Here is a 12,377-nt window from a genome sequence, read left to right as displayed (position 1 = left end):
TGCAGTGTGTGTTCTTCATAGGAATTATAAAAATACAAAACGAAAATTCTCTGCAAATGAATGTCTGCACTTGCCCCTGAGCCCCGCAGCTCAGGAAACACAGACCGCAACAAAAAAATCCTTCACACAACTCCCAGGATTGGCTTTGCGCAGAGAGGGGAAACCCAGAGCTCCTCTGTTTTCACACAGAAACCAACACTTCCCCCAGCTTTGCACAGAACAAAGACAAAAAAAGCCCCCAGCGCTCTGAGGATGCTGGAGCGGGGCTGCAGACTGAGGGCGAGCAGCGCCAGGCGGGCCCTGCGCAGGTGAGGGAGCGCCCTCCCCTGGGCTGTGCCCTGCGGCCCCGGCCGCCGCCAGCGCCGCCCGGGGCTCCTACCTGAGCCGTGCCCGCCGCGGGCCCGGGCGATCCGGGGCTCCAGGTGCCGTGCCGTGCCGTGCCGTGCCGTGCCGTGCCGTGCCGTGCCGTGCCGTGCCGTGCCGTGCCCTGGTGGGGCCGGGGCTCGCACCGGGGCAGCCGCTGGAGCGGGGCCGGGGCGGCTCCGAGGGGCTCCTGAGGGCCCCGGGCGGGTGAGGCAGCGCCCCCCCGCGGCAGCGGCGCACGCACGGCCGGAGGGGCTCGGGCTGTGCCCCGGGCCGGTGCCGGCTCTGCGGCAGGAGAGGCACGGCCGGAGGGGCTCGGGCTCTGCCCCGGGCCGGTGCCGGCTCTGCGGCAGGAGAGGCACGGCCGGAGCCGCTCGGGCCCTGCCCCGGGCCGGTGCCGGCTCTGCGGCAGGAGAGGCACGGCCGGAGCCGCTCGGGCCCTGCCCCGGGCCGGTGCCGGCTCTGCGGCAGGAGAGGCACGGCCGGAGGGGCTCGGGCTGTGCCCCGGGCCGGTGCCGGCTCTGCGGCAGGAGAGGCACGGCCGGAGGGGCTCGGGCTCTGCCCCGGGCCGGTGCCGGCTCTGCGGCAGGAGAGGCACGGCCGGAGCCGCTCGGGCCCTGCCCCGGGCCGGTGCCGGCTCTGCGGCAGGAGAGGCACGGCCGGAGGGGCTCGGGCTGTGCCCCGGGCCGGTGCCGGCTCTGCGGCAGGAGAGGCACGGCCGGAGGGGCTCGGGCCCTGCCCCGGGCCGGTGCCGGCTCTGCGGCAGGAGAGGCACGGCCGGAGGGGCTCGGGCTCTGCCCCGGGCCGGTGCCGGCTCTGCGGCAGGAGAGGCACGGCCGGAGGGGCTCGGGCTCTGCCCCGGGCCGGTGCCGGCTCTGCGGCAGGAGAGGCACGGCCGGTGCGCAACGCGCCCCGCAGCCTCTGTCCTTGGCGTGGGACCGCGAACGTCCCACAATAAACCCTGGTTCACAGGCAGGTGTTATCCCCACCGCTCCACTCTGCACCATGGACAGGAATGCAGTCATGCTCTGTGTCCACCAACACCCTTAGGTGGGATTACAAGCCTTGAAAGAATATAAACATGAGCGTGGAAGAGTTTCCAGGATGCCACAGGCAGCATCCCAGGACAGGGGGACAAAGACTCCTCCCCACTCTATTTACTCCAAGAGCTGTTCAGGGGAAACAGGGAAAGCCAGGCAGAGGCCATGGGGCAAGCCTGGCATTATACTGTAACAATATTGTAGTGGCCTGACACGGTAACAAAAAATGAAACTATCACCTCACTTTAATAGTGTAGCCCCAGCATTTTGCAAGAAATCTGAATGTGCATGGTTTTTTCCCCTCAATCACCAGCATCTCTGTGAGAGAAAAGAACCCAGCTCTGAAACACTCGTTTTATTTTTCAGGAATGAAAAGCCCCAAACCTTTTGCTGCCCCTTTTACCCCTGTATGTAAAGGGGAGCTTCACGCTGTACAGCTGCACCACGAGCAGACACCCGAGTGGGTTGTCTGAAGGTGGTTACAAAAGGTCACTCTGCAGAGTGCTCAGTGATCTTCCAACAGCGTGGGGGATGCATATTTTCTTGGAATAATCCTCTCTTTATTACCCCATAAAACTGGCAGAAACTTCTCCTTTGTATACAGCAAGTCAGCTCGATGACATTGAAGCCAGCCTAGAAAGTTATTTTGGTTTCCTCTGCCAAATCAGATCTCAAAAGTCAGGTAAAGCTAAACCAGATTGTAGTGTTTATGTTTTAGCTCTGTAACATTTTAATTGGAAACATTCGATTTCCAGCATTGTTAGACACCCAAAGAGCTGTTTGGGCCAGCGGGATCTTTCAGAACTATTTCCCTCTGTGCCTGGTAAATGAACCGAGTTGTAAAAACATGGACATGGTCACTGTGGAGTCATTGCTGGCCCTGTGTCAGTCACAGCTGGATCAGTCTGGGTGGGCTCAGTCTTAGACACCGAGGAATTGGTCCTGAAGGGGAGACCCTGAGGTGTCTGCTCAGGGTGGGCTCTGAGCTCAGCCAGCCCTCGCAGGGAGGGGGATGTTCCCACCTGCGGGGACTCCCTGATGTGCTGCTCAGGTGCTCAGGGACACTGCAGCTGTGCAGGGATCGGCAATCTCCAGGACTTAGCCCCTCTCTTTCAAGGCATCAGATGAGACTGGATCCTCCCTCTGCCCTCAGTTCATTCACAGGTGAAGAAACCCGGTGTTAAGACAATCTCCAAACAGAATGTCACACTTCAGTGCTCCTGCTGACTGCTGGAGAGGCCCAGGAATGTTCATGGCTGCACTATGGTCAAATCTATTTGTGTTTCCATTCCTAAAGCTCAACAGACAGTGCCCACAGATGGAGACAGGATGTCGGACTGATGTGCCTTCCTCACATTCTCAAAATTATACAAATTGTGTGAGCAGGAGTCAAAAAAATAGCTTCTTTCTCTATTTAACCCCATCAGGGATCATTAAGATTTTTTCACATTCCCTTAAGCATACATCTTGCTGGGATCTTCCAGACATGCCTCTCACAATCAATTCTCTGCTTTAACTGGGGGTTAAATTATTAATGATTTCATCTTCTGAGAATGGCAGTTCTTCAGTATAAAAATCTTCATGCTCAAAAACCCAAAGCTGTCTGTGAAAATGCAGCGATCTGATGCTCAGCTGTGATTTAAATGGCAAAGTCACTGGAAGTTCACAAGGCTTATTACTGACTGGGGGAATATAATTATCTCCAATTACAATTAAAGAAAGCAAACCCCCCAGTACAAGACACTCTGGGCCCTCAGTGAGCCTGAGACTGCAGACACACTCAGCTGTACGACCCTCCCAGCCCCGAATAAGCCTGAGGTTTTCTTTTCGAAGGACATACATGTTTCTGTTTCATAACAATAGATTCCAAGAGATTTTCCCCATAATAAGGCTAAAAATACTTGCCCAGGCCCCATGAGAAATTAACCCTTGCCTGTTTCTAGCAAGCTTGTAGTTCCTTAGCTGATAGCAGCTATTTTAAAAGTTTGCTGTTCAGCAAGCAGGCAGGTATCTGACCTACCACAAGATTCCAAAAACCACCCCCTCAATTGCAAATAATCTGAGAACAGGGAAATTGGTTTGGTGATTCTTCCTAATGCTGTGGATAAAAAGTGTGCATGGCCTTTACATTATTGGTATTAAAAATAACTCATTTTATACTTCTTTTAGTTATTAGAAATCTCAAATAAACTTCCGTGTTCTTCTAATCAACATCATTGTGGGTTCTTCTGACCTGTAAGACACAGAAAATTCCATTTAAAAGGGTGGCAGTGCCAAGCAGGGCAGGGGAGGCTGCTGTGTGCCACTGCCCTCGCTTACCGCAGGGCTGCTGTGTGACTCTGCCATCCCTTCCTGCCTCAGGAGAAGACAATGTAGACCATGAGGGCACAGCCCACGATCCAGCCGAGCGCCAGCAGCACAGGGACCACCAGGCGGGACAGCGGGGCCTGGGCTGGCACAGGAAAGAGGGGCACGTTACATTGACAGGGAACTTGCTAAATGAATCCCACCAAGCCCAGGACTGTCACAGAGCAAAGCTCAGGCCACGCAGGCTGGGATGGCTGTTTCCAGCACGGAGTCACCGTGTCCTGGGGCCTTCCAGTGAGAATCCAAAGCCCAGAGGGGACAGGGAGGAGACGAGCACAGGGCTGCCCTCCGGCTCCACAGGAGAACATCCTCACTGGACTTACTGACAGCAGAGCCCGGATCCGAGCCCTGACACCTGCAGCACCTGCCAGGAGCTTCACTGGGCTGGTGACAGTAAACCAAAAATAGTGATTATTTAACATTGCAGCCAGTCCAGATCTGTGTGCCTGGGGCTGCAGTGAGGAGAGGCTGGATGGGGTCCCACATCCCAAAGGGAGGCTGGCAGCGGCTGCACACCAGGCATTCACAGCTCATCTCTCTGCCCACCATAGCCCTCTCCTATCCTGCCTCCACGGTGTTATGGGGTAGCTCAGGTTGAGGTAATTACCCACTGCAAAGGTGTTCCCTCCTTTCCAGAAGGAAAATACCACAAGTTTGCAATGGGGATGTCCCAGGGTGGCTGAGCCACCACCCCTGTTCAGGCTGCTCAGTGGAGCCCAGCGCAGGCCATGGTTCTCTATGGAGCACATGGGAAGCAGGACTGGCTTTACATAAATAAATCTCCATGCAACATCAGAATTTTAGAGACCCTTCTATCAGTTTCCAGCAAACAGCAGACTCTTGCCAGAAAGCAGAATAACAACCTTTGAGATCCTATTACTTACCAATATATTACAGCCTCTTACAGCACATCTTTACACAGTTAATAGAATTACAGGTTTTTGAAGGGATCAATAAATTATGTAAAACACTTCACAACACCTTGCACAGTTTAGATCAACCAGGCAGACTCGGAGGGATGCTTAATAATTTAAGGATTGCCACATTGTTCTTCTAAAGCTCAGCAAACCTGTCTCACCATGACACTGCACAGTGTGTCTGCCAGAGGGGGAGAGAGAGCACAGAGAGAGATCTGCATGTGCTGCCATGAAAACATTAAAAACATTAACAACCACACAGCAAACAAATCCTGCCCTGAAACTGGGTGTCCTCTTGCCCCAGGGGAGTCCCTCATGTGTTTCATTTAGAGACAGCTACTGCTTTGACACTGTGTACAGTGAAGCTGCTGGGGATCATTTATTTCCCTGTACTTGCCATTTCTCCAAAGGTCTAATCACAAACACAGGGCTGGATTCTGCTGGGCTGCACGGAGGGGTTAGTCAGAGCTCTGCTGATGCTGCTGAGGCTACTGACTATGGGGGTTTGTAATGGGAGCCCCAGTTTAAACCAGTATCAGGGTAATTTCTGGGGCTATCAATGAAAACTCAGATAAATAAACAGTGTTCAGCATCCTGTTGTACCTTAGCAAAACTCACTCTCCCTAGATACCAGAGTCAATGGTGAACAAAACCAGGAGATAAGTCCTTAAAAACTTTGAACATAGCTAAGAAGACATATTAAAAAGTTCCCTTTACAAGTGTTACCTGAGTAACTGTGCACACAGCACACACCACAGCTACAGCTGTAAATGTGAAATAAATAAAAAACGACAACAGATATAAAATGCATTTTTATGAACTGCCTTTTCTCCTTGGAGAGAGTGAAGTGTGCTTACAATGTAAAGGTCATTATTAAAATTTCATTTTGCTCTGACACTTGAGCTTTGTGGGGTTAAAATCTAAATTATTCTGTGTTCACTTGGCACTACAGTTGGAGCTCAGCTACACACAATATAACCAAAATGCTGTCAAACATAACTCATTTCACACATTGTTCTATTGTATTAGCTAACTTGGAATGACAACTACAGAAAATAAACAAAACTAGTAGGAGTCAAAAATACAGGAGGAACCCAAGCTGTTAATAGAATTAGCTTTTAAAGTGATTACACTTTCATACTGAAAAGTAAAATATATATAGTGCATCAGACAAGAATACAAGTAGCTGAGTATGTTCACACTGCATTGCTCAGCTCTATTAATTTCAGTATATTATCACATTCACATCTAATTGTGCCTCTTACCTGGTTCTGCCATTCCCCCTCTGCTAGTTTAATGGCAGGTTAAGGTTTGCCTCTGCAGTTGCTCTGGGAGCCCTGGGATGCTTTAAATAGAGCAATATTTGGAATGTGCTGCAGCTGCCTGGCCCACTGGTGCCAGGGGTTGGCTATAAGCATTCAATTGTCTAAAAAGGCAGGAATTCAGGGGTTCAAGGTTACCTCTGCCTGTTCCTCCAACTGCACCTCTATTTCAGAGAAATCTGACTAAAGAGGGGTCAGCTTATTAAAGAGGGAGGGAAACAAGGGTGAAAACTGCTTTATGGTCTCTTTATAGCCATGGTAAGGTCAGACATTCCTCCTGACCACCCCTGTAATTCCAGTATGACAGGGATCTGGTGTGTTCTGAGTCCTCCAGTCTTCTCTCATCCCGCTCCTGTGAAAAGTCCAGCCAAGCCCTGTTCAGGATCCCTGTGCAGGATTCCTGTAGTTGTTAGTTCTCTGTTAAGCACCACCAGCTATCTCATATTTGCAGGAGAAGTTCAGTCCCAAGGAAGGGCTGCTTTGCAGGGATCCCTCCACAGGGGCAGAGCAGGGGGGCAGGAACACGTCCAACATCACAGCTACAACACACCTGGGAGGGACAGCCCTTGCCCAGGCACCACCTAAGGAAGGGGATTTCATTACTGCTTCTCCAAAATGGGAGCAATCTCACAATAAAACTCAGGGCTATGTAACACTTTATTATGCCATGCACAGTTCAGCCTATCATAACATTTTGAGACACGAGAATAAACTCTGAGCTTTACTTTCTTTGTCTGGCTTCGCTATAAAGCAAATCCTTTTGGGATAAGATCCAATTTGTTGTAAAAAGAAATATGACTCTGTGTAAAATATTTATTGAAAAAAAAATCTCTGATACAGTAACTTTGTTGGCCGCACAGCTGCTCCTGTAAGAATCCTATCTGGTTTGGTTCTGCTAATTATATATATCCATCTGATCTCATGGAAATAATTTCCACCAGGAATCATGTATTCCTGACAAAACCATCTGACCTTCAGGGATTGGGATCCTTCCAGGCCCAGTTGCCACTGGGAAGCAAGGGCAGCGAGTCATTGCTGCTCACACCAGTTTGGGTAACTGCTCCCCAGTGAGTGCTGTCCTGCACGTCCAAAGCTGGACTTAAAGGAGATAAAAGCTGTAACTGCAGCAAAGAATAGAGTAACAATATAGACATTATTTTAAACAACACATCTTCTGTTGCAAACTGAGGAATGAACTGCAGACATCAATTCTACAATAGAGCTCAGTCCAACAGCCAAAAAAGAGCAGAGGGACAGCTTCAAAATATAAAAACAAGGAGAGGACACAAGGCTTAAGAAAATACTCAGAATGATCCGTGGCAAAACGCATCTACTGCTTTGCTGATGAACAACAATACACAAGAACAACAATTCCCTCATTTCTATTTCTGTTTCCAATTACGTGATCTTTTTTATGTTTTCCCTCTGTGTTTGTGCTGGGACACTGAGATACTCAACATCCAGAGTTACACTCACAGGGGCAGTTGGGCTCAGAAATGAGATTCCTTTCTAGCCTCCAGCTCACTGAGGTGCTCAGACAGATTGGTCTCAGGGCAACCCTTGGGGCAGCCTCTGGGACTTCATTTGCATTAACTGCTTGAAGCTGGGAATCACTTCAGATGCTTGAAATGTCTACAGTGCTTTAAGGGAATTGGGGCCAAAATTAGGAGGAGGAACAGAGTAAGGCAGCAGGGCTGCAAAGCTTTCTGTAAGAGAAGTGATTCTAAGGGGAAAAATCCTTTTAGTGCCTGGTGTTTGGGCAGGAACTGTCAGAACCTCACTGACCTCCCCCCACTTTGCAAGGCAAGTTGGCCATTTTTTGTGTTAAAATACCCAATATGTTTAGAGCACATCCCAATCTTCATCACTGCACCAGTACCCAGAGATCAAATACTGGAATGTCACATTTCTGTCTTTGTTCCTGTACTTGTAACCTCTGGGAATCTGCACCCACATGCAGGAGGCTGGCAAAGAAACGCTTTGTTTTACAAATTCTATATGATCCCTATAAATAACTGCAGCCTACACTGCTTTACAGGAGATTAGAAGGACAGACCAACTCATCTTCACAAAGGGAATGCTCCAAGTAATAAAGTCTTTATAGCTTTGTAATACTGGTATTAATTTTTAAATCACATTTCTTTCAATTGATCTTTTTCCTTTAGGAAAAAATCCTGATTTACTAGCAAATCAAAAGCCAAGTTTATATGCCTTGAATTATTTTATGACTTTACCATACTCTCTTGTGACCTGCAGACTAACATACAAGAATATAATATTATTGCATTCTCAAAATAGGTTTATGTGTGGAAAATTTTTCTAATTTTATTAGTCACACCAATCTTAGCATTTGAAAGGTCCCTTACAAATTGCTAGACATTACTTCTAGTCATATTTACATCATGAAAATAAAGGCTGATTTATTTGATAACTATGCAACCGAAGACCTGAAAAAATCCATATATTAAGCTACTAAATAATTAATTCCACATGCTGCTTCCTGGGGTTCTGGGTCTGCACATCATTTCTCCCGGCAGAGAGAAGCATCACTCAGCTGAATGCTGAGATACCTGCAAAGAACAGCCACAAATATGACGGGGAAAAGCACCATGGTGTAGAGACCTCCATGAGCCGTGCCATTCCTGGATCAGTCCCCACTGGTGTCTCAGAATAGCATCGATAACGAGGTGGGCTTTGCCTTTGTACAGCTCCATCCCTGGCAGCTGAGGGACAGCAAATTCCTCTGGAGCCGGCGCAGGGCACGGCCCCATCTCCCTGACCCCTCATTCACCCCCGGCATCGCTGGGGCCCTGCAGAGCCGGCGCTGGCTGCCAGGTGAGGAGCAGCACCACGAGCCCAGGGCACAGCCCAAGTCAGGGCACAGCCCAAGTCAGGGCACAGCCCAGGGCACAGCCCGGCCACGGCAGCAGCTGGACACGGAGCCCAATGTCCGTAACCACAGAGTGTCAGACCCAGAGCAGCTCTGCAGCCGTGTCCTTCCCCTGAGCTGAACTGGCACTGAGCCCCCCCAGGAACAGCTCAGCCTCCAAAGCTGCCCAGCTCAGGGCCAGACACGGGACAGGTTTCAGATTCTTCATATAAAAACTTCACCCATTTCTTCCTGTCCTGTTATTATTATTCTGGAAGGGAACCCAGCCCATTGCACACCATAAATCCCCAGGGATTTATGATTTGAGAAATGACAGCTTTCTGGAGGATGTGAGTTATGATTTATACATTATTGCAACCTGTTGCTGTGGCTTTTACTGTCTCCTTGGCATTTTCTTCAGAACTGAAAGGCATTTAATGTGTCACTTGGATTTGCACTGAATCCTAACTCCTGGACCAAGTCAGAACTCCAGGCTTACCATGCTGCATTTTCCATGTGATTTTTCTGCTGCGACAGAGCAATGAAGTTAATAATTACTCCATTCTGTTTCTTTGGATGAGAAAAAATAACCTGCAGTGCACACTGTGTGCAGCAACGTTTAAGGAAGACTGCCTGGTGCAGGCACAGGGAGGTGTTTTTGGCCAGTCATCACCTCTTGCACTGCTCCATGGTGGTGGCACAAAGCTGGGAGGAGCCCCAGGGCACCCCCAGGACACACACACAGCCCCCAGACTGCCCTGCAGCAGTTGCAGCCAACTGATCACCACCCCTCACCTACCACTTGAGGCTCAGCGGGCAGGGAAAGGTTCCTCCAGAGCGGGGCTGAGCAGGGGAGGCAGCAGAGCAGGAGGCAGGAGCCGCCTGGGACACCCCAGCAAGGGTTTCACCAGCGTGCTCTGGCCTGGACACAGCAGTGGGAACAGCTGGAGACTGGATTACATTTTTGGCTGCTCCTTTGTTCTAACTTCTGAAAAACAAGCGACTGAACCGCTCAGCTGGGATGCGTGTCCCAGTTGTTGGTTCAGCCCTACATTTCCTGGTTGAAGACAACTGACCAGAGTGAAGATGCTGTGCTCACAACCAACCACTGGCCTGTGTGATTTCAGCTCATGTGCTGGGCAAAGTCAGACACGGGCTGAAAACATCTTTATTTGATCTTAGTGTGTCCTCTGAAAGAACACTGGCTTGTGCCAGCAAGGAACACAACGGCAAAACACAAACTGGCTGAAGAAAAAAGGGTATGTTCATTATCATAAATTGTGAAAGACTTTCTAAAATGTTGGGCTTGTCTAAGATTTAGCTAATTTATTTCTTGATCTGACCATTTCAGTTGACCATAAACACCGGATAAAATGGAGCAAGTTAATTTCAATGTCCTCTTTAGAGCAAAATGAAGGATTTCTTCAGAATCTTTTATTCTACAATTTTGTAGAATCTGGTAATGGTTAATGTTGGAAAAGACCTTTAAGATCACCAAGTCCAACCATCAGCCCAGCACCATCAAGGTGGTGCTACAGCTCAGGTGGGTACAAGCCAGCCCTAAAGTCACCTTCCCCAGCAGAGACACCTGCAGATATCCTGCTCTTACCTGGTCACTTGAGGACTCCCTGTTCTTAAAAACTTGGAAAAGCAAGGTTGGGACAAAATTCAAGAGCTGAAGAAAACTTCAGATAAATCCAAGGCATACCCTGGTGCAGGGACCCCCCAATGTGTCCCAGCAGTTCCTGTGAGTGGCAGGGAGCTCCACACCCTCCGGACTCACCGCTGGGAATGCCAGCTGCACCCCTGGGATCCTGGTGCCAGACAGGCACTGTGTTCCTGGAGGGGCTGCCTCACTCCCACCCATTTTGCAGACAACCAGACAGGTCATCTTCTCCTGCCTTTTCCAGGTGATTCTGGCATCAGCTTCTCTGACTCCATACCTCTGTGGAGATGTTCCCTCCTTTTGCAGTCCACCTACATGAGGGAGAAAATGAGAGGGATCCTTGTCCTTGCTTTTCCTGTAGCTTATATATTCCTTTTTAAATGAACCCTCTGTGCTGGGAAAAATACACTTTTAAAATTACCATGGCAAATCACTTAATTCCAAAAAGTTTTGCAAGCCTTGAAGAGCCTTGAAGATATTACCAAGTTTTACCTGACCAGAAATAAAGTTCTCAAAAGCAATAAAAATGGGCAATTTCATGCCCAAATTAAAAGAGAATCCTATTTGTAAGAACAGAGCAGTTTTAGGAGGATGACTGAACCATCGAGTCCTTAGAGAAAAGGTGTGTGAAGAACAGCAGCTCCAAACTGGTGCTGCAGTTCCCTCTTGTGACAGCCAGAGCCAATTCCTGGTTGCAGAGAACCCGGAGGTTCTGCTGCCTCAGTCAGCAGAGCCACTGCAGCTCTGTGCACACAAAAAGGTGTGGGCTGGGGATTTTAAACAAACTAAACCTGCTGGTATTGAAACATTCCTCAGGAAAGATGTATTCACTGTTTTGAGGCTTTGGAAAAGGAGTTTCCACACCCTGGGGTGCCGTTGCCCCTGTTCACGTTAATCCACAACAGTTACAGAAAATGAAGCACCTGAACCCCCTTCCTCAGCCTGAGGTCCCTCTGGCACTGGCCAAGGATGCTCCAAGGTGACAGGCATGGGCACTCTGGCTGCTGTTCAGATCACCTGAGTGACCCAGAGCAATATTTACAGGCACAAACAGAGACTTTGCTGCTTGTTTGACATTAACTCTCATTTCTGTAGGTTCTTCACTGTGTTTTGCCCCAAACTAAGCTCCCAAAATTGACTGGTTTTAGCTTTTGGAAACCAGTTCTTGGTTTGGGTTGGAAGAGACCTTAAAGCCCATCTTGTTCCACCCCGTGCCGTGGGTGGAGACCAGGGTGCTCCAAGCCCCGTCCAGCCCTTTAACACTCCAGGGAGTGTCACTGACTCCCAGATCACTGGCCCACAGGCCCAGGGGTGCACGCTGGCTCCTGGCACACTCTGGTTAGCTCAGGCCGTGCCCCTGGCATCACCCCCCCGGGCACTTCGGCACACGGCGCTCGGGGGCTTTGTCCCTGCCCGTCCTTTGTCCCTGCCCGGCTCAGATGGAATTGCTGGGGTCTCAGCAGGTCACACAGCTCCTCCAGGACCTGAGGAGTGGGAATCTCTCCTGGAACCTCTGCTGCTCCAGGCAGGGCTGACAGCCAGCAGATGGCAATCCCTGCCCGCAGTGCTGGGCAGCCAGGCCAGTGAATGTCTCAGGGTTTGGGGAAAAGTCTTCTGAACGATTAAAAAATGAAAAATAATGAAGCATTGCTAGAATTAATTACATTACATAATGTTTACAAAGGAGAAATATCATTTTGTCTTGGATTTCTGGATACAAACCCCTTCTCTTGGGATACAGAACCTACAGGCAGAAAATAGTGAGGCAGCTCTCCCTTTTCCCTCAGCCACCTCAATGATACCTCACAGCCACAGACTCCAGGAAATAATGTA

At 49.7% G+C, this 12,377-nt stretch overlaps 1 protein-coding gene across 1 annotated transcript; it reads right to left on the bottom strand.

Moving 5' to 3' along the window:
• Positions 1-1,664: 1,664 nt before the first annotated feature.
• Positions 1,665-6,027, bottom strand: STRIT1 (small transmembrane regulator of ion transport 1). Its single transcript, XM_069024537.1, has 3 exons — positions 5,953-6,027; positions 3,723-3,855; positions 1,665-3,636 (listed from the first exon to the last, which is right to left on the bottom strand). Exons 1-2 carry the CDS (start codon positions 5,963-5,965, stop codon positions 3,761-3,763), a joined length of 108 nt encoding a protein of 35 aa, XP_068880638.1. The 5' UTR covers positions 5,966-6,027; the 3' UTR covers positions 1,665-3,636; positions 3,723-3,760.
• Positions 6,028-12,377: the final 6,350 nt, after the last annotated feature.

This window comes from Aphelocoma coerulescens, chromosome 9 (genome assembly GCF_041296385.1).
Source record: "Aphelocoma coerulescens isolate FSJ_1873_10779 chromosome 9, UR_Acoe_1.0, whole genome shotgun sequence".
Lineage (NCBI taxonomy): Eukaryota > Metazoa > Chordata > Aves > Passeriformes > Corvidae > Aphelocoma > Aphelocoma coerulescens.
Note: the sequence above shows the minus strand (reverse complement) of the source record. Positions and strands in the feature narration are given on the sequence as shown.